Source organism: Mustela putorius, unplaced genomic scaffold, assembly GCF_011764305.1.
Source record: "Mustela putorius furo isolate JIRA1106 unplaced genomic scaffold, ASM1176430v1.1 tig00003858_pilon_pilon_pilon, whole genome shotgun sequence".
NCBI lineage: Eukaryota > Metazoa > Chordata > Mammalia > Carnivora > Mustelidae > Mustela > Mustela putorius.
Window position 1 is genome coordinate 10,163,917 of NW_025422010.1, and position 22,935 is coordinate 10,186,851.

At 39.6% G+C, this 22,935-nt stretch overlaps 1 protein-coding gene across 10 annotated transcripts in view; it reads right to left on the minus strand.

The window, feature by feature from the left end:
• PTPRM (protein tyrosine phosphatase receptor type M) overlaps positions 1 to 22,935 on the minus strand; it is a 776,839-nt gene that overhangs the window by 405,283 nt on the left and 348,621 nt on the right. For all 10 annotated transcript variants that reach the window (XM_045065755.1, XM_045065757.1, XM_045065756.1 and 7 more), the window contains one exon: positions 5,582 to 5,756. In XM_045065755.1, coding sequence (XP_044921690.1) covers positions 5,582 to 5,756 — 175 coding nt within the window. The remainder of the gene's footprint in view (positions 1 to 5,581; positions 5,757 to 22,935) is intronic.

The window sequence follows — 22,935 nt, forward strand, 5'->3', positions numbered from 1 at the left end:
AGTGGTAGTACTTAAGCTCCATGAGGCACTCTATTGCCGAGTTCCTTATTGAGAAGGTCTTTGAAATCATCAAAGGTGCTAGTTACCTATCTCATTAAATTCAGTTTCCTTATATTTATTATTCCACAGATTTCATCAATTTTAAAACACGGCTGAGTTTAGAGTTTCTCTCATCCTAAACGCATTTCCAGGATGACTTCTTGCCCCCCAAAGCCCCCACCACAGTGGACTCATTCAGCCGCAGAAGTAAGACATTTGGATAAGAAAGCCTACCACTGCTTCTGTTCAAGGAGCCTTCAGTGATGAGTCCTAGGAAAGCAGAGAGGAGGAAGAAAAGCTCTAAAGGAATGTGCAAGCCAGGCCCAGCTTGGTAAAATTCCAAGCAATCAATAGCAAATACTCTTCAAACCCAGCAAAGTCTCTTTCATTGTTTAAAACCTGAGATGGACTCTTTTTCTGCATCATTGTCTGAGGAGGGAGAAATAGACAATCCTGTTTTAAATAGTATTCCCAATCTATCAGTGAGGTGTTGGTTGAATGGCTTTGCCAGGTACCAAGTGAAGGCATCTTATATGCCCAGTGTCAAGGTACATGATACCGGGAAGGGAGAAAACTGTAAAAAACAGTTTATTTCTACCTTCATGAATCTCCATCTGAGGAAAAAAAAAAATGTAAGTAAGATCTGGTGATTTTTTTTTTTTTAGTTTCAGAGGTAGAGTTTAGTGATTCATCAGCTGCTCATCCCATCAAGCGTCCTCCTTAATGCCCATCCCCCCCACCTTCCCCTCCAGCAACTCTCAGGTTGTTTCCTAGAGCTCAGCATCTCTTATGGTTTGCCTCCCTCTCTGATTTTTTTCAAGCATGTTTCCACAAGTGGTTTGTGTCTTTTTGGGTGAGTGTGTGTGTGTGTGTGTGTGTGTTTCAACTCCTCGGTTAGCACATCTGAATGTACAAAAAATAAAGCCTGCTATGTTCCATTGCAGGCATAGGCTGGCTTGCATATTGTAAATTCTGTCAGCCCCACAGTGGACACAGCCAACTGCTCAGGTCCTGCTTCCTGCTGATAGGGATCTCATCGCAGCTAGGACCAACTGACCTTGGCCCTTGGGATGATACCTGGTGGATCCCCAGACTAAGATGCCAATAACAACAGTTGTCTTTGTTGGGTGGAGGTGTCTTTGTTCTTTTTCTGTAATCGAGGTGTGATGAATCTTACTGACTTTCAAAAATAGCTGGGAAACCTCATCAGACTGTGTCAACATAGACACTGAAGGCCGAACTGTAGTTGCAAGACTACAGAATTCACGGAGACTTACTAATATATTGCTTCTATTGTTCATAAACCACAACTTTGTGCTGGCTCTTCATTTCTTTAAACAGTTCTTACTCAACTCATCATGATTTAACATCAATTTATATCATTAGGCGATTCCTTGAACCGAGACATGAAATGGGCCTTTTATAGTATATCCTAAGGCAGTTATGGAGCCAGGCTGAAAGAGCAGTTAATTACTTTGAAGTTGCAAATGCTAGCAAGGGTTGCTGAACTGCCATTCAAAATTCAACTCAGGGGCAAGGCCACAAAGGTTAGTGAGCACACCAATTCATTTAGGATACTGTTGCTAGTATCCTAACATAGACATGATTTTAATGCTTGCTTGACCTGAGAATATTTTCTCTATTAATTCCCCATGAAGAAAAGTATCAAATATGTGAAATCAAATGAAAGGTTCCACTGGAAGCTGGAATAATTGGACTAGACTTTCCAAGGGACTTTTAGGTTCTTGGAAGAGTCCGTATGAGAATAAGTCAATATTTAAATTTTGAATAATTCCCAAAGTGAAGGAAGGAAGAGGAGAAGGAAGGAAGTCCACCTATACTAAATGACAGAAAGCAATTTAAAATATATGATTCTAAAGAAAGTGCAAGTTCACAATTAAAGTACAGTTGACCCTTGAACAACACGGTTCGAACTGCATGAGCCCACTTATACATGCATATTTTCTCTCCTTCATGATTTTATTAATAACATTTTCTTTTCTCTAGGTTACTGTAAGAATACAGTATATGATACATATACAAAATTCGTGTTAATAGACTGCTTATGTTATCGGTAAGGGTTCTGGTCAGCAACAGGTTATTAGCTAAGTTTCTGTGGAGCTAAAAGCTATGTGTGGATTTTCAGTTACACAGGGGTTGGTGCCTCCAGCTGTTATGCTGTTCAAGGCTCAACTGTAATTTTATTTTATTTTTATTTTTTAAAATTAATTTTATTTATTTATTTGACAGACAGATCACAAGTAGGCAGAGAGGCAGGCAGAGAGAGAAGAGGGGAAGCAGACTCCCTGCTGAGCAGAGAGCCTGATGCAGGGCTCGATCCCAGGACCCTGGGACCATGACCTGAGCCAAAGGCAGAGGCTTAACCCACTGAGCCACCCAGGTGCCCCTCAACTGTAATTTTAAACCAAGCCAGCAATGAAAGAATTTATACACACACAGATACATAAACATGTATCTAATGATAAACATATGCAAATGCCTAATACACAGCTCACATAATTAAATGATACTGATACACATGCATATAGACGCAAATTGTGGAGATTGTATGAAATATTTTTTTATGTCCCTGATTAGCAAAAGCGTGGTAGACATAAATAAGAGAGGAGTGACAGTTACTTAATGACGTGGGTTTCCTTTTGGGGGCCTGGTACCAAATCAGGATGTGACCTTAAGAAAATTACAAGCTCTCTAGACTCTGGTTTTCCCATTTTTTAGAAGATCAACACTCCACATATTACATGCATACAAAAAAGAGTTCAATTCTATACAAGTGGCCTCAAAAGTGTCACCGCATATTTTAAAGTAATTATCTTTCTGTGTAAGGTAATGTCTACCTTATGTATTAGGTAATTATGTATCTTTATGTCAAGGTAATACTTTATGAAGCATAACATGCTAGTACGATTCAGCATGTTATCTCTCTTAAAAATATAAAACATATGAAAAATATGGCCATAAAATTATAAGTGGAAGAAAAGTCAAATTTCAGATTTGAGCCACAACTGCAAGCCAGCTGTCCCTGACTTTGGTCATGTGCAGCAATGAAAAGAGGTGCCGGGACATTTTTATTTTTATCACAAGGAGCCAAGCTACCACTATGCCATCCTAACACAGGAAAATGGGTTGTATAAATGTGAATTACAACCCATTCATTCTTTGTGCTCACGTTTGTTCTGGGAGACTAGCAATTTATGATTGACTTATGCCATCCAACAAATGAACTTTTGCACAGAGGCCATTCTGAGCAAGGTTACGAGAGTTACATTATACTGATAATGAAGCACGAAGTTTCAAGAACAGTGCTGGTCACAGTGAAATGCTGGAGCGACTATCAGTCAGAAAATGGAACACAATCACAGAGAACTGAGCCGGGAGGAACATTAAGTACTAATAATGATAATAAAGAACTCAGCCATGGAACGAACACTGAGGCTGCTGCTCTACTGGATTTGTTGGTAAATGCTGTCTGCTTTTCTTTCTTTCTTTCTTTTCTTTAAAGGATTTTATTTATTTATTTGTCAGAGAGATAGAGACAAAGAGCATAAGCAGGAGAAGCATCCGGCAAAGGGAGAAATAGGCTCCCCGCGAAGCAGGGAGCCCAATGCAGGACTCAATCCCAGGACGCTGGGATCATCACTTGATCCCAAGGCAGATGCTTAACTGACTGAGCCACCCAGGCATCCCTAGTGTCTGTATTCTACACGGTGATTCCTCGTCTTTCAGAGAGCCTTCTGCAGACAAGGATAGGCGTTACTGTGAACAATTAGTTTTCTTATGGCTCTTAAACGTAAACTCAAGTCTTAGCCAGACCTGCTAAAGTTTCACCACAAACTAAAATTCCTAAGAATCTGCTGTGACAAAATATATTAGCGGGATAGATATTTCAATATGCACAATGTCAGTCCTTCCTGCTTGGGGGAAGGCTCACCAATGATCATTTCTCTCCTAAGCCAGGTGTGACCAATATTGGCAGCAGGGATTTCACAACAGAAGCATATGCCAAAGTCACCTATAGATTTTATAAGAGAGGCTGTGTTCCCAGAGACTTGCATTTAATATGGGTGTGGTGCAGGGAGGGAAGAAAAGCTGGGCAGGCATTTAGGTTTTAAAATTCGGAAAGAGGGGGCGCCTGGGTGGCTCAGTGGGTTAAGCCGCTGCCTTCGGCTTGGGTCATGATCTCAGGGTCCTGGGATCGAGTCCCACACCGGGCTCTCTGCTCAGCAGGGAGCTGAGCTTCCTCCTCTCTCTCTGCCTGCCTCTCTGCCTACTTGTGATCTCTGTCTGTCAAATAAGTAAATAAAATCTTTAAAAAAAAATAAAATAAAATAAAATTCAGAAAGAGGGCAGTGACAAGCATTCGTAAATGAAGTTCACTGATGCCCAGAAGCAGGGGCTAAGGATCACCTCGCCCACCCCCATCATGGCCCTGACATGTGCCGGCGGCTAACTATGCATACTGTTCTAAGTGCCATTCATCTACGTTTTGCACTTGATCTTCTTGATCACCCCACAGGGAAGGTGACATTATTAATGTTTATTGTATACTTGAGGAAAGCACAGAGGAGGCAAGCCCCTGGCCCATGCCCACATAGCTAGTTCTGGGGTTTGAACCCCACAGTCGTTAAAACAGCTTACACAGAGAAATTTGCTGATACAAGGAAGAACTGATCCAAAAGAGATCAGCGTTATGTTTCATATTTAACAAATGCAATGGGAAAAAAATTCAAAAATGGGCATCATTCTGTTCTCCTAGGACAAAACAGCAATGGCCTACCACAAATTATCTAAAAATGCTTCACAGTGCATCCAGAAGTTCAAATCATTCTGTCTGGGACTGAGAATTGCACTAGTAGTTTAATATCATAAGCTCCTTAGCCCACCAAAAAAAAAAAAAAAAAAAAAAAAAAAAGCCATTAGACCAGCAATGGAAACTTATTTATCCTCTTTTTATTTTTTTTCCCTCACACACCACCTCCCTGAATATAATGACTCAATTTTTCAGTCATGCAAAATATAGTAATGGAACCTAACTGCAACATTACGAATGTTAACTCAGTATTATCAATATGGCTTGTGTGATATGACTGAGCATTTTTATACTGGCATTGCTTCATTTTATTAACCACCCTGCTATCATAAACACCCTGGCTGGTGAATATTTGCATTTTAAGTGATTTTCTATCAGTAAAAAAACAAAACAAAAAAAAAAAAACATTCCTTAAAAGAATTTATAGGTTGTAATCGCTGTGTACAGAGTTGGCAGAAGAACTTGCCAAGAGCACATTCAGGGCTTTTGCTTGCAAATAAACCAACATAAATAAAATACATTTTTCAGAAATATCGCTCACGTGCAAAATTTGTACTTAAAATGCAATCCATCAAGATAGCCTGTCACCACCAAGCTACGGTTTGGAAATAGACAAGGATAAGTTTGCGTTTTAAACAAAAAGTGAACTCACGGCCATCTGACATGTCTATTTTAATGGACTATTTAAGGGTATAAAAATACATTAAATACCTTTAACTACCAATTCTGCATAGTTTGATATTCCAACCCCTCCTTCGGTGCGAATCATGCAGCGGTACTTCCCAGCATCTCGTTTTGTTGTGTTCACGACATTAAAAGAAGCTATGAATCGCCGGGAACTGGTCACCTTTATTTCCTTGAGGGGAGCATCGCGCCCATCAATGCCCTGCAGAAACGGGGGTAGGGGAGACAAAAAGAGACAATATCAGTCATCATATTGAACCAGTGAGACGCTTGATGGCACAGTATCCATGTTCTTTGCATGTGGATCTGGGTTCCACTGTTTATTACCCAGGGGCACTAGTTCTAGGGAAACAGCTGGTCGGGAAAGTGAAATCCTGCCACGATCAACACTTTCAAGATTGAGGAATGCAAAATTAATGTGCAGAACCATCTTGACTTGGCCCCTTCAAGATATTAATTATGTGAAGTGAGCTCACCAGGAGTAGAAAAATGCATATGGAAAAATTCTTTATTTGACTCCCAAACGATTACCATTTGGTATTTTCATACCACTTTATACTTTATGTTTTGATGCTTGGCTAGGAAATAAAATTAATTCACATGCTACCCTACTGCCGACCTTTTTATAATCTATGAAAAAATAAATATTAAGAATAACATTAAAAAAATAAGTAGGTATTAACATATTCCTGAACTGAACAGGTCTGATGGACTATTCTAAGCTTTATGATGTGTTTCAGGATACAAAAAACAAGGAGATGTTTAATAGTACCTGATGGTAAAATGCTACAAGAGAAGTTTCTCCCGGGGTGCCTAGGTGGCTCAATGGGTTAAAGCCTCTGCCTTCAGCTCGGGTCATGATCCCAGGGTCCTGGGATTGAGCCCCACATCGGGCTCTCTGCTCAGCAGGGAGCCTGCTTCCCCCTCTCTCTCTGCCTGCCTCTCTGCCTACTTGTGATCTCTGTCTGCCAAATAAATAAATAAATAAATCTTTAAAAAAAAAAAAAAAAGAAGAAGTTTCTCCCACATCCTACAGAAAGCAGTTTCCCTCCCTGTGGTACCTTCATCTTACACCATCCTCAACAATGAAGCCCGTCTTGAGTTATGTAGCCTCAGATATCCATTATGCTTCTTATAATTTAGGGTCTCATAAGAAGGCTATAGATTTCAGTCCTTAATTACAATTCCCAGGATAAAGGTTACCTTTAATATGTCATTTGCAAGCACTGAATAAAAAACAGTGGACACAGACCTCAGAACTAATGCCTGATGCCAAGATTTCCATCCACTTGTTCACTCAGAATCCATTTTGGGTGCCAACCAGGTGCTACGAACTGTGTTAAGACACTAGGCTCACAGTGCAGAATGACAGAAGTGCGGTTATGGTGCCCACAGCACTTTGGTTCGTGGGAAGTTTAGGCTGGAAATGAATACAGAATGACAAATGATGGCCAGGGTGGTAAAGGGACCCATCAGATGGCTGGCAGAAATCACCATCTTCAGATATGGCGGCTGTGGGAGGCCAGTTTGAGGAAGTGAGCTGAGATCTGAAGGCCAACAAGGAGCTAACCAGGCAAAGGGAGAGGGTGGGAGAGGAGTATTCTATCTAGCCAGAGGAAACCGGGCAGGAAGCCCGAGATAGTTAGAGAGAACTGAACGCTTTGGATGAAATGAAGGCAGCCAGTGGAACCAGGGAGGGAAGGAAGCACCTGTGTATTTAGTGACTTGCAGGCTCCGTGAAAGTGTTTTTATGTAGGAGTATGAAAATGCTAAGCTACACATAATAAAACTCATCTATATTACTCAGTTATTTATATTACACAATGTCTTCTAAAAGCTTTCATCTGTGATTTTTTTCTTTGGCGGCGTGCCCTAATGGACATGGATTTGGAGTCAGACCGACCAGGGTGCCAAAGCCAACTTCAAAGTGATTTACCTTCCTAGAGCCTCCCTTCCCTTATTGGCAATAAGAAGTGTGATACAGCTCACCTGCAGGGCAGGTGTGAGAATTTAAACATACAAACACAGACACTGGTTTACTGAGTCGCACCACACATCCCCACCCCAACTGTGGACCAAGTGAGTGACAAGGTCAAGGAGAAAGGTGGACAGGCAGTCAAGGTACTGCTTTTATGACCTGTCAATCTGGTAGTAGAGGACATGGCTGAGATGCAGTGACAATGGGCTTGCTAAGACTGAAGCACAGAATTAAACAGACTCACCCACCCAGCCACAGGCCACCTTAGAAAAGCACTAAGGCCTCCCACATGTTGGGTGCTGCTGTAAAACTCACAGGATGGAAGAACAGGGCTCCTATAGGGGGTTAGCTCCCAAAGAAGGAGCTAGGCTGTGTATGCTCACAGCTTCCTTCCCAGGCAGCTCCTGCGTGGGCAGAGAAAAGGCAGCAGAGTGCTGCACTGGTACAGTTCCTGCCGCAGGGAAGGAAACATCAGGAGTGGGGAAGAAGAGTTCCACCAACATCCCCTGCAGTGCTTTCTGCCACAGCGGCTTGGTTAATAGCTGAAGAAGTTACAAATCAGAGCGTGGGGTCCCATAGATATCTTATGTGTCTTACACATCTGTCCCAGTTTTTACTAAATCCCCCAAATTTGCTCTGACAAGAGCACACCAAGGAGTTAGGAAAGCGAAACAAAATGGAATCAATCTGGCATCGCTGATTAACGCTACGGGGGACGGCACTCCTCTCTATAGTCCATGCGTTCAGTCTCCCAACCTTCCTCGCAAATAAACAATCCAGTTCTACCACTAGGAGTAACCTCAGATCTACTAAGTCTATAAAACGCAATTTGTCTTTTTCCAAACTAAAAACAAAGCAAAACAAATCTAATCTCCAAGTTCGGAGAAAAAAAAAGTTAAGCCCTAAAGAAAGGCATATTTCATATTTGTATTTGTTTTATAAATTGCGGCAACCAAAAAAAGGCTATCTACTTATTTATTTACTCACTTGTGGCATGAATCTTGTAAGAATATACTTCTACAGTAATCCTGTAATATTTTTCTGCCAGAATACGCCTATTTCAAAAGAAAGCTTCTTCCAAAGGATTTGGAAATACGCATTTATTGATTACTCACAACTATTCAAGACTGGGTTGATGGCACTCACGTTTAAAAAAACCTCTGTTTTGGATTTATACATACACTGAGAGTAGGATTACTTCCTAGGTGTTGTCTCCATGCCAGAGATCTATTCTTTAAATTAAACAGCTTCAAACTAACAATTATACCCTAGTCCATCAATTCTCAGGACTGGGGCTTGCTTTTTGAATCCCACATACTGAAAATTAGATTCAGTTTCTTCAAGAGAAATAGTATATAGGAAAGAGAAACCAAGTGCTAACTAATAATCATTTTAGCTTAAGTCCATACCTGCTCATCGATCTTACTCAAATCTGCAGGTCATTTTGCATTAAATCATTCCAAGATACATGCATCCAAGCATTCATTTCACCAACACTTAGTAAAAATCCCTTAGGAGGAAGGCACTGTATCACTGTATCATATACAGGGAGAATGGAATTAAAAGATCCCTTACCTCACTGAATTTACAACCTGGTGAGAAAAACAGCCAGGTAAGGCAATGGTTATATAGTATAGAGCAATAAATTGCATAACCCAGCAAACCCAGAAAAAGAGGACCACACTGGAGAGGGATGCGAGGTTTGGGTCAGCCTTCTAGAAAGCACTACTTGAGGCCAGGCTGGAGAATGCACGGGAGTTTCTTGGGCAGAGAAGGAGGAGAAATGGAACCCAGTGAGTGAGAAAAGCTTTGCAAAAGTCCAGAGCCAAGAGAGCATGAACAATGTAGGAAGTACAACCTATTCCATGCAACTAGAACAAAGCATGTCTAGAATGGCCGGTGATGAGGCTAGAAAGACAAGTACAATAGGACTACACTAAGGGATATGACATATTGAGTATTATAGTTTATCCTGATGCCAGTAATGGAAGGATTTTAGGTAAAGGGGTGACATGAACATATCTATGGGTACAGTAACAGACTGAAGGAAAAAATGTGGGATTCCAACTGAGGTCAAGGGAGATTGGTAATTTTTTTCTTTTTAAGAAATCAACAAATGACAAAAAGAAGGATGAGAGAGAGGAAGATAAAGGTTCTAAAAATAAGGATTCTGAAGATGTTCAGGAAATAAAATAGACAAAAAGTGTGTTATACTGTAGTCATATTCTCCCTTTTCTAGACTAGGGTACCTTCAAAGTAAAGAAATAGATCTTATTCATTTGGTGTACATGCGTGCACCAGAAATAAAACTCAATAAATATTTGCTGACTCTAAAAATCACAGCCCCAGTGGAAAAAGTATTTCATAGGTAGAGCACAGAAATATAAAGTTGCTAAATTAATATATATATATATATATATATGTGTGTGTATATATATATATATATATATATATATATATATATATATACTCTAGGTCCTAAAACTGGATAATTAATCTTTATCTACAAGGGGGACCAATATGGAAAATTATTTGAGAGATTTTGCATGTCCTCAATCAGCAACACTGCCCAATCATCATGATTGGGGCAGGCAAAATAATAGTCCCCAAAGATGTCTCCTGCCTAGTTCTTAGAACTTGAGAATATGCTCCCTGTGCATAGCAAAAGGAAGTTTGCAGATGTGATTAAAATAAGAATGAAGATGAGGAGATGAAACAATTATCCCAGTATCCTTGAATACTAAATTATCCAGATGGGCCCAATGTAATTACAAGGGAGGAAGAAGGTAGGAGGGTCAAATGCAGAAGAAGGAAATGTGACCACAGAAACAAAGGCTGGAGTGATGTGGTTTGAAAATGAAGGAAGGGATCATGAGCCAAGAAATGAATAAGGTCTCTAACAAGCCACAAAGGTAAGGAACCGATTCTCCTCTACACTTTTCAGGAGGAACCAGGCTTGCGGTCACCTTATTGAGGACCTCTGGCCTCTAGAACTACAAAGTAATAAAGCCATTATGTCTCTGGTAATTTGTTAAACAAGCAATAGGACACTAATACAGAGACCATCAGGATAATGAAAAAGCCTATTGTTTTTCAAAGATATACAGTAGTCCTGCATCCTGATTTGTCAGAGCTATAAGCAAATCTTTGAGATAGGTTTAGGTCTTAAGGGCTAGCAAAAGTTGTATGCACAGGTCATCACTGTAGACAAAACAAAAGAACAAAGTTGAAAGACATACTTCTCAACTTCAACACTTGCCTCAAAGCTGTAGTAATCAAAAGGACAGCATGACACTAGCATAAGGACAGACACATGCCAATGGAATAGAGCGCCCAGAAACAAACATATGAGGTCAGTGGATTTTCGACAAGGGTTCCCAGACCTCTCAATGGGGAAATGACAGTCTTTTCAGCAACTGATGTTGGAAAAACTGGACATCCAGGCAAAAGAATAAAGTTGGACTCTTATCTTTTGCTGCATATAAAAATGAACTCAAAATACAACAAATATCTTAAATTAAGATCTAAAACTGTAAGTATCTTAGAGGAAAAATATAGGGTAAAATCTTCATGATGTTAGATTCAGAACTGATTTCTAAATACCAAAATCACAGGCAACAATAGAAAAAAAATTATCAAAATTAAAAACTTTGTACATCAAAGGATATTAAAACAATAGAGAGTGGGAGAAAATATTCACAAATCATGTGCATGATTGGGATTAAGATTTTGAATATATAAAGAAGTCCTTCAACCAACAACAAAAACAAGAAACAAACAATCCAAGGATTTGCGACAACATGGCTGGACTTGGAGGACGTATGCTAAGTGAAGTAAGTCAGACAGAGAAAGACAAATACCATATGATTTCATTCATATATGAAATCTAAAAAACAAAACAATGACTAAATGAACAATGGCAGAATCAGACCTGTAAATACAGAGAAAAAACTGATGGCTGTCCGAGAGAAGTAGAAAGGGAGGGGACAAAATGGGTGAAGGGGAGTGGGAGATATAGCCTTCCAGTTATGGATTGAGTAAATCATGGGAATAAAAGTCATACCATAGGGAATATAGTCATTGATACTGGGATAGTGTTGTAGGGTCACAGATGGTAGGTATACTTGTGGTGAGCACAGCATAAAGTATAGAGTAGTTAAATCACTATGCTGTACACCTGGAACTAATGTAACATGTGTCAACTAGACTCAATTTTTTTTAATGGGCAAAGAAATTAAAAAGACATTTCCCCCAAAGAAGATATACAGATGGCTGATAAGTATATGAAAAGATGCTCAACATCTTTGGTCAACTGGGAAATACATATCAAAACCACAATGAAATACCACTTTACATTCAGCAGGATAGCTATCATCCAAAAAAAATTAAAAATTAAAAATAACAAGTTATTGAGGACATGGAGAAATGGGAACCCTGTGCATTGCTGGTGGCATTATAAAATGATGCAGTCACTGTGGAAAACAGTCTGGCAAGACCTTAAAAAGTTAAACAAAATTATCATATCACTCAGGGATTCTACTCCTGGATATAACCCAAAAGAATTGAGAACAGGTACTCAAACAAACACTTATACACCAATGTTCACAGCAGCATTATTTGTAAGAGCCAAAAGTAGACAACAACCTAAGTGTCCATTGATGGATGAATGGTTAAATGAAAGATGTCCTATACAGGCAATGGGATATCATTTAGCTTTAAAAAGGACAGAAGTTCAGATGCATGTCATGACATGGATAAACCTTGACCACATTATGTTAGGTGAAATAAACCAGTCACTATGGACAACTATGGTATGATTCTACTTCTATGTGGTATCTAGAATGATCAAATTCATCAAGACAGAAAGTAGAATGAAGGTTACTAAGAGTGGGAGGAGAGGGAATGGGAGTTATTTTTTAATAGGTTTTGTTTCAGGTGACAGAAAAGTTTTGGAAATTAATAGTGGTAGTGGTTACCTAACACTGTGAATGTTCTTGACCATTAAATTGTGCTTTTGGACATAGTCAAATTGGTAAACTTCACATTATGCATGCTAAGTCATCCCTACCTACTACAGATCAACAGCATAAACTCTAGCCTTTGCACCTTTATTCAAAGACTGCGCTAAAATAATCTGGAGTGCAGGTTAAAAATGATTGCAAAAAAATAGGTAAAATGTACTTGGTGAGCTGAATGGAGAATGGAAGGAGGGATATGAAGCTGACCTGATAAGTCCAAGCAGGGGCAGAAGAGGGAAGCAAGGGAGGAGAGCTTAATTCAACCTGCTAAGGAGGAGCCAACCTACAATCCAGGTGGCCGAGTGTCACAGGTGTCCACAAGCCACCAGGTACATCCAGCTCAGAACAAACCCACACAAAATATATTCTTAAGGACTATAAAAAGAGAAGTGCATAAACAATGAATTCTGGAACACTGAAAAGAAATTTAAAAAATAAATAAAAATTAAAAAAGAGAAATGGATTTTTAAAATCTAATGTTTACTGTAGAAACTTTTTTTAAATATAAAAAAATAGACATTTAAAAACTAGACATAATCCAATCACTTAAAGATAAATAGTGTAAATATTTTAAGGTATTTTAGTTTATATTTTTCTGATGCATTATTTCATTTAAATAAAATTTGAAATTGTGGTTGTGTGTGTGTTTTATCTATGATATCCATGGACATGTTTATGCCATTAAATGGTTTCAAAAACATGCTTTTTAATGTTTCCCATTTTATAGCTATAGCCATTATTTATCTATATATTTCTTTATCACTATATATTAAAATTATTTACATGTATCACTGTTATAAATGATGTTAGGACAATCCTTATTCCTAAAATGGTTGGTTTAAAAGGAATGAAAAATTTTAAGGTTTCTTTTTGATAAACAACATAAAAGGCTTGAAAGAGAGTTAATTATCTATTTATAAGAATTGTTTTTTAACAAGAGTTCAGATAGCTCCTAAAATGAAGTTATTTTCCAACTCCTTTCAGATATTACAAATGGATCAAATAGGACAGAGAATTGACCTGAATCACTGATCTTTTCTTACAATATTTCCAAAACAGTATAAAGTGTGTGGGGGGAGGGACCCTCAGCTTATCTTAGGTAAAAGGGCAAATCTTCAGAAAAAAAAATATTTATTTTTGTGATACTGCATGGCTTCCACAGTACAAATTCAGTTACTCTCCTGCTAGACAGAATTTTAAAATTAAAATGAAACCCATCTTTAGTACTTTTTTTTTTTTTAAGATTTTATTTATTTGACAGACAGAGATCACAAGTAGGCAGAGAGGCAGTCAGAGAGAGGAGGAAGCAGGGTTCTTGCTGAGCAGAGAGCCCGATGCAGGGCTAGATCCCAGGACCCTGGGATCATGACCCGAGCCGAAGGCAGAGGCTTTAACCCACTGAGCCATCCCACCCCCCATCTTTAATATTTTCAAGAAGGATAAATTCCCTGTAATATTCTGAGACGCAGTCTACACTGACCTCCTCCCACAAGACAAAACTATTCCTTGAAATTCACATCTTCAATAGCCATAAGGGGCTATTTCTAAAAATGGAATAGATAAACCAAACTAAATAAGATTAAGCGTGCTTAAGATAATTGAACAGAAGAACATGCAGCACTACTAAAATGTATATTTAGAATTCAGGATGCATGGCATTATTTAACTATCTAGAAGATAAATCACTAAGGTTCATGCATATCATTTAAGTTTGTGGTATGACCAGTAATTTTATATAGGCAGAAAAATCCCACCTTGTAAATGCATGTAGAACAGTTGCCTAAAGACTGGAGAACATAGAGGACTGGACCCATGAATAAGGGAGAATTGCTGTAGCGCAAACACAGAAAGTCAAAAAGGAGTGAAGTTGGGTGAGGCGACAGAAGGGAGAGGGATGATGGCAGAGGAAGGGCTCAAAGATGGCAAGGACTGCAGCAGGAAGAGACACAGAGATGAGAGCAGACCAAAAGCCTGAACTTGAGACGAAGTCCTAACTCACAGGGAGAACAGAGCCACTTCTTGGACGATATTGATTCATTTCCTTCTAAGTTCTGACACTGATACTTTAATAATAGTCTCTTTGTTTCCTGAGGCTGAAAAAAACCTGTCAGGTCCAACAGTGACTTTAGGTTCTGCGTTAGCTCAGTGACTGATAACACTCATGAACAAGGAATCCACAATAGGGTTGATGGAGGACACATGGGATGATGTCCTCAGATAATGGGGGGTATGGGGAGGAGGAGAGAGTGCTCACCCCTCACCTGGTTTGTGTCAAATCTGACTTCTTGGGTTGCTAGAAAGGAGGAGGATGGAGTGTTTCCAGCTGTTGGCAAGACACCAGGCGGCATCACCTGTGATATCTCCATGGACAAGAAGAGAGCAATATAGGACACGTGCCAGGAAGGCTGGGTGGACTAGAAGCCTATGAACGACCAGAGTCTATGGCTGCTTGTCAGCACGGATGCTGAAGCAGGTTTCTGAAGCCTTGGCAAACCTTATGTCCTTGACTCCTCCAACATGACTATTAATGTCGCTGAGAGTCGTAGTTGTGTGTGTCGTATGTACAGGTGACAACTAACCAGCACATGAATGTGTGAAATGGGATAAAAGAAAAGATACCTGCAAAGCCTAATAATGAATTTAAATTAATGAAATAAATATGAGTCAAAATAAATGTAAATCAATCCTGTACTCCCTGGACTTTACCAGTGGATCACAGGCGACCTTAGAAGCACCTTCATCACTTAAGGGTATAAGAAGTTTTGTGAAGTGGATTTTTTTCAAGCCTTATTCAGTTTTCAGTTATATTAATAGAAATAGAGTATCTGGGGAGGTGGTGGCCCCCAGAAGAGAGCCTTCTTTTCTGGGGGCCCCTGTTTTCCGAGGAGCATATGAGAAATAGGCTTGTTCAGTGGAACATGAAGAGGACCTCATGTGACTGTGCAGCATTCATCACTACAGGTAAAACCTGATAAACACCTGGAAATAGATGACTCGAGAGGGAGAAGAAAGGACAATTATCTTCCAAAATTAAAAGACCAGACATGTAAAATAGGAACAGCATTTGAATGTCATGGCCATGGGGCTCTATCCCTTATCTGAAACTCTTTGGGTAAAATGTGGTTCAGAATTCAGATTTATTTTTGATTTTAAAAGGGTTTCTATATGGTATATTATGTGATATCCCAGGGAAGTCTGGATCAGCACCCCATTACCAAGGACATTGATATTTCTGCATTAAAACATGTGACTATGATTCTAAGGACTATGACTCTAAGGAGGAAAAACAGGCCATAAAGTTTCAGGTGAAGTGTTGCCCTACAGAAGTGGGCAGGTTTTGCTGCTACATTAGATGTGGAGAACTTCCATGTTTAGACTTGCGAACAAGAGTGACCTCTAAGAATGTACACAACCAGTTCTGCCCACCCCACACTTCCATGACCCCATAAGTCTGCAGGATGCCTGGGCTCTAGCCACACTGGGCTCTGAGCTGTCACTTTCCCACCCAGACAGGCTACCCTCCAGATGTCTATCTTCCTCCTCCTGGAGGCCCTCCCTGACTTATCTCCATCACCCATGTATACTCAAGGAGGCCTACCCAGTCCCCAGATTTAAAACTGAAACCTCTCCTGCATGGCCCTGCTGATGCCCTGTGTCCTGCCTAGCTACTCCTATTAATGCTACTGAACACTTGCTAACATAGGATATTGCTTACTTATTAGGGTCATTATCTTCACCCCTTACCAGAATATAAGTCCCACAGAGATAGGGGTCATTCTCTTCACCCCCTACCAGAATATAAGTCTCCCAGAGGCAGGGATCTTTGCCAGGTTCTTAATTGATATATCTCTAGCACAAAAACCATGCCTGGGACATCCAAGGAAAGGTTGGTAGCACTGTTAAAGGGATTTAGCCATTGAATGGGTGACTGAACAAGCTGATTTTTAAGATGTCTTTTGGTCCACAGCTAGGCTTCCTCACGTCAGAATTAAACAGGGAAGAATGGGGAATAGAAGTCTCTGATTCGGGGAGGCATGAAAAGGCACATGACTCCTTTCCTTGTGTGTCTCTCCCCATGACAGTGGTGACAGATAGGACAATATGTTCAGAACCTTTGGTATTCCTGATCATCTCAGAGCCTATGGGATACTTTCTGCTCTTCTGGCAAAACAAAGCAATGAAAATGTACACTGCATAGAGACAGTGAATCTGTTGGACAGTTTTCTATTAATTCTCACATTTAGGGAGAGGCAGCCCTGCCAAGGACTGGTGCTCCATGTTCTCAAAACCCTTACAGAAGGACAATGTGGCATCGCCAAGGACAGGCATCCAGATCGTTCTTTAGATTATCAGAGTTCACGGTAAAAGACAGCCCAGGACATGCTGGTCAGGAACAAAGACCTATACCTGAGGAACAACCTGGCACCTGAATGTCCAGGGTTGTTAAAGAAATTGCCATCTTTTGTTAACTTAATAAAACAACCATAATGGCCTTGTCTGAGAGGAAATAATCTTAGTGGGTTAAATATGGCTTCATACAAAAGCAAGAGTGTCTTTAAACATGCATGTATTTCGGTTTGAGCATGCTAGGAAAAAAGGTACTGATAGTCATTTAAATTAGACTTATAATCTTCTTTATGCAAGGGACTGACTGTAGAACTTCTAAATGAGCAGTAATTTACCATCAAAAAGATACATATTAAGTCTTTTGGAAATAGTGTTGCCATAATCAGAGCAATGATTGAGAGAAATTGAGGTCTGGGATGTTAGCAGCACTTGGATCAAATTAGTCAATCCGGGGCATTTTGAAGTTGCTCTGAGTGCACAAGCCTGAAGGAGATACTGGCCAGTCACCTTTCCTGAGCCAGATGGCTGGGGATGAACTGTACCTTCATTTATTCAATAGGGAAAATAGTCTCTGTAAACGCACTTGTAAATGCACTCATTTGGATGAAACTGACTGAAATCCTTTTTTTCTTTTTTTAATTTTAAAGATTATATTTATTTGACAGAGAGGGACACAGCGAGAGATGGAACACAAGCAGGGGGAGTGGGAGAGGGAAAGCAGGCTTCGCGTTCCAGGAGCCCAATGTGGGACTCAATTCCAGGACCCTGGGATTATGACCTGAACCGAAGGCAGATGCTTAACAACCAAGCCACCCATGAGCCCCCAAATTGACTGAAATTCTTACCACTAGGATCACAACAATTATCAGCAAGATCTGGAATAAACGTATTGAAAATATTTTATATAATCTAAATCCAATAATAATAGACTACCTCAACATTTCTACCTTCTGGAGACATATATACATTATATATATAATATATATATATTATATTATGTTTTATTAATATATATCACATTTATCTTATATATATTATATTATATTATGTTAATATATATATAAAACTTTATATATATATATATATAAAATTTTAATAACCAAGATACTATTGACTTTTGATTTCTAGGCCATAATGAAGCCAACCCAAATATTTACCAATTTGGAAGCATAGGACTAGAAGTTCTTACTTATATTATCATATACTATGAGTACACACTGACAAGTATATTTAAATTGGCTAAAAAATATACAGATAGCCAAAGTAACCTGAAGATATCCAAAACTGCATATTCTTTGAATGTGTAATAGTCTTACAAGTATTTTCAAGTAAAAAATTAATTCTGGAAATTTAGAATCTCATGCTGATATTTAGGCATAGTCCATTTCTTTATATAGGTGTACTATTTGAATGAGGTTACTTAACCAAGTTTTGTTTCATTTTACAGAGACATTCATCCAAATAATACAGGATATACACAATAAATGCAGTTGTTAGAAACCATGAAATTAGAAGTTCCATAGTCCTAAAATCAAATATCCCACTGTTGACTAGATTAACTCAGCCACAGGAATCTCAGAGGCCTGACTGACATTTCCCGTTAGTTTAAAGGTTTGGGTTTTGCAAGGCAAGGAATTGACCCTGTTTCCTTCAAAACTGTAATAACGACTCTCTAATATGAGGATGATGGCAGTGCCCACATAATCGTTCACAATCTAAAAGATGGGGCTAGTCCTCAACATGGCTGGCTAAGAACATCACTTTTTCCCAATCAATATACCTTAAAGTACACAAACTATGAAACTATGAAAAACATAGCTGAACAAAGCTAAAGATGCATGATAAAGGAGGCTAAAAGCCTAGTGGTTCTGAATTTCAATTGGAATTGTCAATATGGGGCATCTAGGTGGCTCAATTCATTAAGCCACTGCCTTCAGTTCAGGTCATGATCCTAGAGTACTATAATCAAGTCCCATATTGGGCTTCCCCCACTGGGCAAGGAGCCTGCTTCTCCCACTCCCTCCACCTGCCATTCCCCATGCTTGTGCTCGTGTGCTCTCTCTCTCAAATAAATAAATAAAATCTTTTTTAAAAAAAATTGTCAATATGATCTCAAGACATGTTTTTAACTGTGTGTATAGGTATATATCCCAGCTCTGCCCAATGGGAAGATCCAGGAACAAAAGAGCATAGTAATGAGTACCTCTTATGCTCAGACTGTAATTTCCATAGATCAGTTCCCACTAAACAAGAACCAGCGCTCCCTGTAAAAATGGCTGACTCTAGGTCACTGAGGTAGAAAATGTAAAACATAAGCCTGGAATATATTGTCACACCAGAAAGTAAGAAAGCCACCTGGCATGGCCTAGGACAGGGGTCACCCACCTGAGTAAGTTCCATTTATTTGAGCTGAGATAAAGATAATAAGTGTGATGGGTCAAAACACATCAAATGTATTTAAATCCACAAGTTGATGACAATAACAGTGATGACAATGACAATGACGACAATGTGGTGATGACAAAGACCATGGTGCTGGGGACAATAATAATAATACTAATAACCCCTTGGTCACTTTTAGGTGATGCCAGTGAACTACCTCTTTACTTTTAAAAAACGTGCTGAAAAAGACAAAGTATCAAGCATTTCTACCATCCTCCCTTTATTATTTCCGTATTAAGGTAACTCATATTTGATATGGGAGAGCTTTTCTTGCTGGGACTATTCTAGCTACTAAATCAAGAAGAACTGGTTATCACGGAGCCATTCTACAATCCTTAACAAATCAATGAATGTAGGAGGGGTCACCTGTGGCTGACAGCTTCACAAAAAAGGAAATAATTGCAAGAAACATAGTAGTCAGAAGAACACATTAAATGATTCTGCCATTAAATGGCAACAAGCAAAATTGAAAATATGGGAAACTGTATAGGATAAACACAGTTTCAGCAACAACCACCAACCTCCCAGAAAGGGGGGGATGAACTTAAGACACTCACTGTTCACTTGCAAAATGTCAACTTAACTGTTATAACAATGCAAATAAATGGCTAAGAGAAATAAGATTATAAGACAATCAAGGAAATCTGAACACTGATTATTTTTCCAGATCACGCATAGTGTTTATTATTATTTAAAGGGCTCTTATCTTTCAGAGCAGGGGTCTGAGGCTCCATCCAGCCAGTCACCTGTTTTGTATAGCTCAAAAGCTGAGAATGGTTTGTATGTTTTTAATCATTTAAAAAAAAAAACAGGGAGGAGTCAAGATGGCGGAGAAGTAGCAGGCTGAGACTACTTCAGCTAGCAGGAGATCAGCTAGATAGCTTATCTAAAGATTGCAAACACCTGAAAATCCATCGGCAGATCAAAGAGAAGAAGAACAGCAATTCTGGAAACAGAAAAACAACCACTTTCTGAAAGGTAAGACTGGCGAAGAGGTGAATCCAAAGCAACAGGAAGATAGACCCCACGGGGAGGGGCCGGCTCCCGGCAAGCGGCGGAGCAATGGAGCACAAAATCAGGAATTTTAAAAGTCTGTTCTACTGAGGGACATTGCTCCAGAGGCCTCAGGTCCCGCAGGGTCACAGAAGGATCGGGGGTGTCTGAGTGTCACAGAGCTTGTGGGTATTGGAACGGGAAAGCCGGCTACAAAGACAGAGCCGACAATAAGCTCACAGCTCGGTGTTATCTTGAACCAGTCGCAGGCTCGGTGAGCTCGCAGCGCGGCCGGAGGTCAGGCAGACGGGAGTAACTGGGCGCTGTTCTCTGAGTGTGCATTGAGGAGTGGGGCCCCAGGCTCTCGGCTCCTCCGGGCTGGAGACCAGGAGGCCGCCATTTGTATTCCCGTCCTCCGGAACTCTACGGAAAGCGCTCAGGGAACAAAAGCTCCTGAAAGCAAACCTGAGCGGATTACTCAGCCCGGCCCCTGGTAAGGGGGGTGCAATTCCGCCTGGGGCAAAGACACTTGAGAATCACTACACCAGGCCCCTCCCCCAGAAGATCAACAAGAAATCTAGCAAAGACCAAGTTCACCTACCAAGGAGTGCGGTTTCAATACCAAGGAGAGCAGCAGAATTCCAGAGGAGGAGAAGGCAAAGCACGGAACTCATGGCTTTCTCCCTGTGATTTTTTTTAGTCTTGCAGTTAATTTAATTTTTTTCTTTTTCATTTTTTTTCTTGCCTTCTGGTAAAATTTATTTTTTAACTTTTACCCTTTTCTTTTTTAATGTTTTTTAACTATTTTATCTAATATATATATTTTTTCTTTTTTATATTTTTCTTTATTCGTTTTCTTTTTTTTAATTCTTTTCTTTTTTTTTTCTTCCTTTTTGAACCTCTTTTTATCCCCTTTCTCCCCTCTCACGATTTGGGATCTCTTCTGATTTGGTTAAAGCATATTTTCCTGGGGTTGTTGCCACCCTTTTAGTATTTTACTTGCTCCTTCATATACTCTTATCTGGACAAAATGACAAGACGGAAAAATTCACCACAAAAAAAAAGAACAAGAGGCAGTACCGAAGGCTAGGGACCTAATCAATACAGACACTGGTAATATGTCAGATCTAGAGTTCAGAATGACAATTCTCAAGGTTCTAGCCGGGCTCGAAAAAGGCATGGAAGATATTAGAGAAACCCTCTCGGGAGACTATAAAAGCCCTTTCTGGAGAAATAAAAGAACTAAAATCTAACCAAGTTGAAATCAAAAAAGCTATTAATGAGGTTCAATCAAAAATGGAGGCTCTCACTGCTAGGATAAATGAGGCAGAAGAAAGAATTAGTGATATAGAAGGAACAGGGATGAAGACCAAATGTATATTTCTTATTACAAATCAAAATATCACATGGTTATTAAGAGAATATCCTTTCGTGGTTTCATTTTAAATTATCCTGATTACTAAATAAGATTGGGCACCTTATCCTATGTACCCATTGGGTGTCATCTTTATGAATGGACTAATCAAGTCTTTTCAAGGCATCCAAAGTCTAATCAAGGCATCCAAATCGGCAAAGAAGAAGTCAAATTATCACTCTTCACAGATGATATGATACTATATGTGGAAAACCCAAAAGACTCCACTCCAAAACTGCTAGAACTTGTACAGGAATTCAGTAAAGTGTCAGGATATAAAATCAATGCACAGAAATCAGTTGCATTTCTCTACACCAACAACAAGGCAGAAGAAAGAGATATTAAGGAGTCAATCCCATTTACAATTGCACCCAAAACCATAAGATACAAAGGGAAAGGGATAAGCAGACTCCCTGTTGACTCAATCCCAGGATGCTGGAATCATGACCAGAGCTGAAGGCAGATGCCTAACCAACTGAGCTTCCCAGGCACCCTTCAATCACAGAAGACCAAATGACAGAGAATAAAGAAGCTGAGCAAAAGAAGGACAAACAGCTACTGAACCACGAGGGGAGAATTCGAGAGATAAGTGACACTATAAGACGAAACAACATTAGAATAATTGGGATTCCAGAAGAAGAAGTAAGAGAGAGGGGAGCAGAAGGTATACTGGAGAAAATTATTGGGGAGAATTTCCCCAATATGACAAAGGGAACGAGCATCAAAATTCAGGAGGTTCAGAGAACGCCCCTCAAAATCAGTAAGAATAGGCCCACACCCCGTCACCTAATAGTAAAACTTACAAGTCTCAATGACAAAGAGAAAATCCTGAAAGCAGCCCTGGAAAAGAAGTCTGTAACATACAATGGTAAAAATATTAGATTGGCAGCTGACTTATCCACAGAGACCTGGCAGGCCAGAAAGAGCTGGCATGATATTTTCAGAGCACTAAACGAGAAAAACATGCAGCCCAGAATACTATATCCAGCTAGGCTATCATTGAAAATAGAAGGAGAGATTAAAAGCTTCCAGGACAAACAAAAACTGAAAGAATTTGCAAACACCAAACCAGCTCTACAGGAAATATTGAAAGGGGTCCTCTAAGCAAAGAGAGAGCCTACAAGTGGTAGATCAGGAAGGAACAGAGACCATATACAGTAACAGTCACCTTACAGGAAATACAATGGCA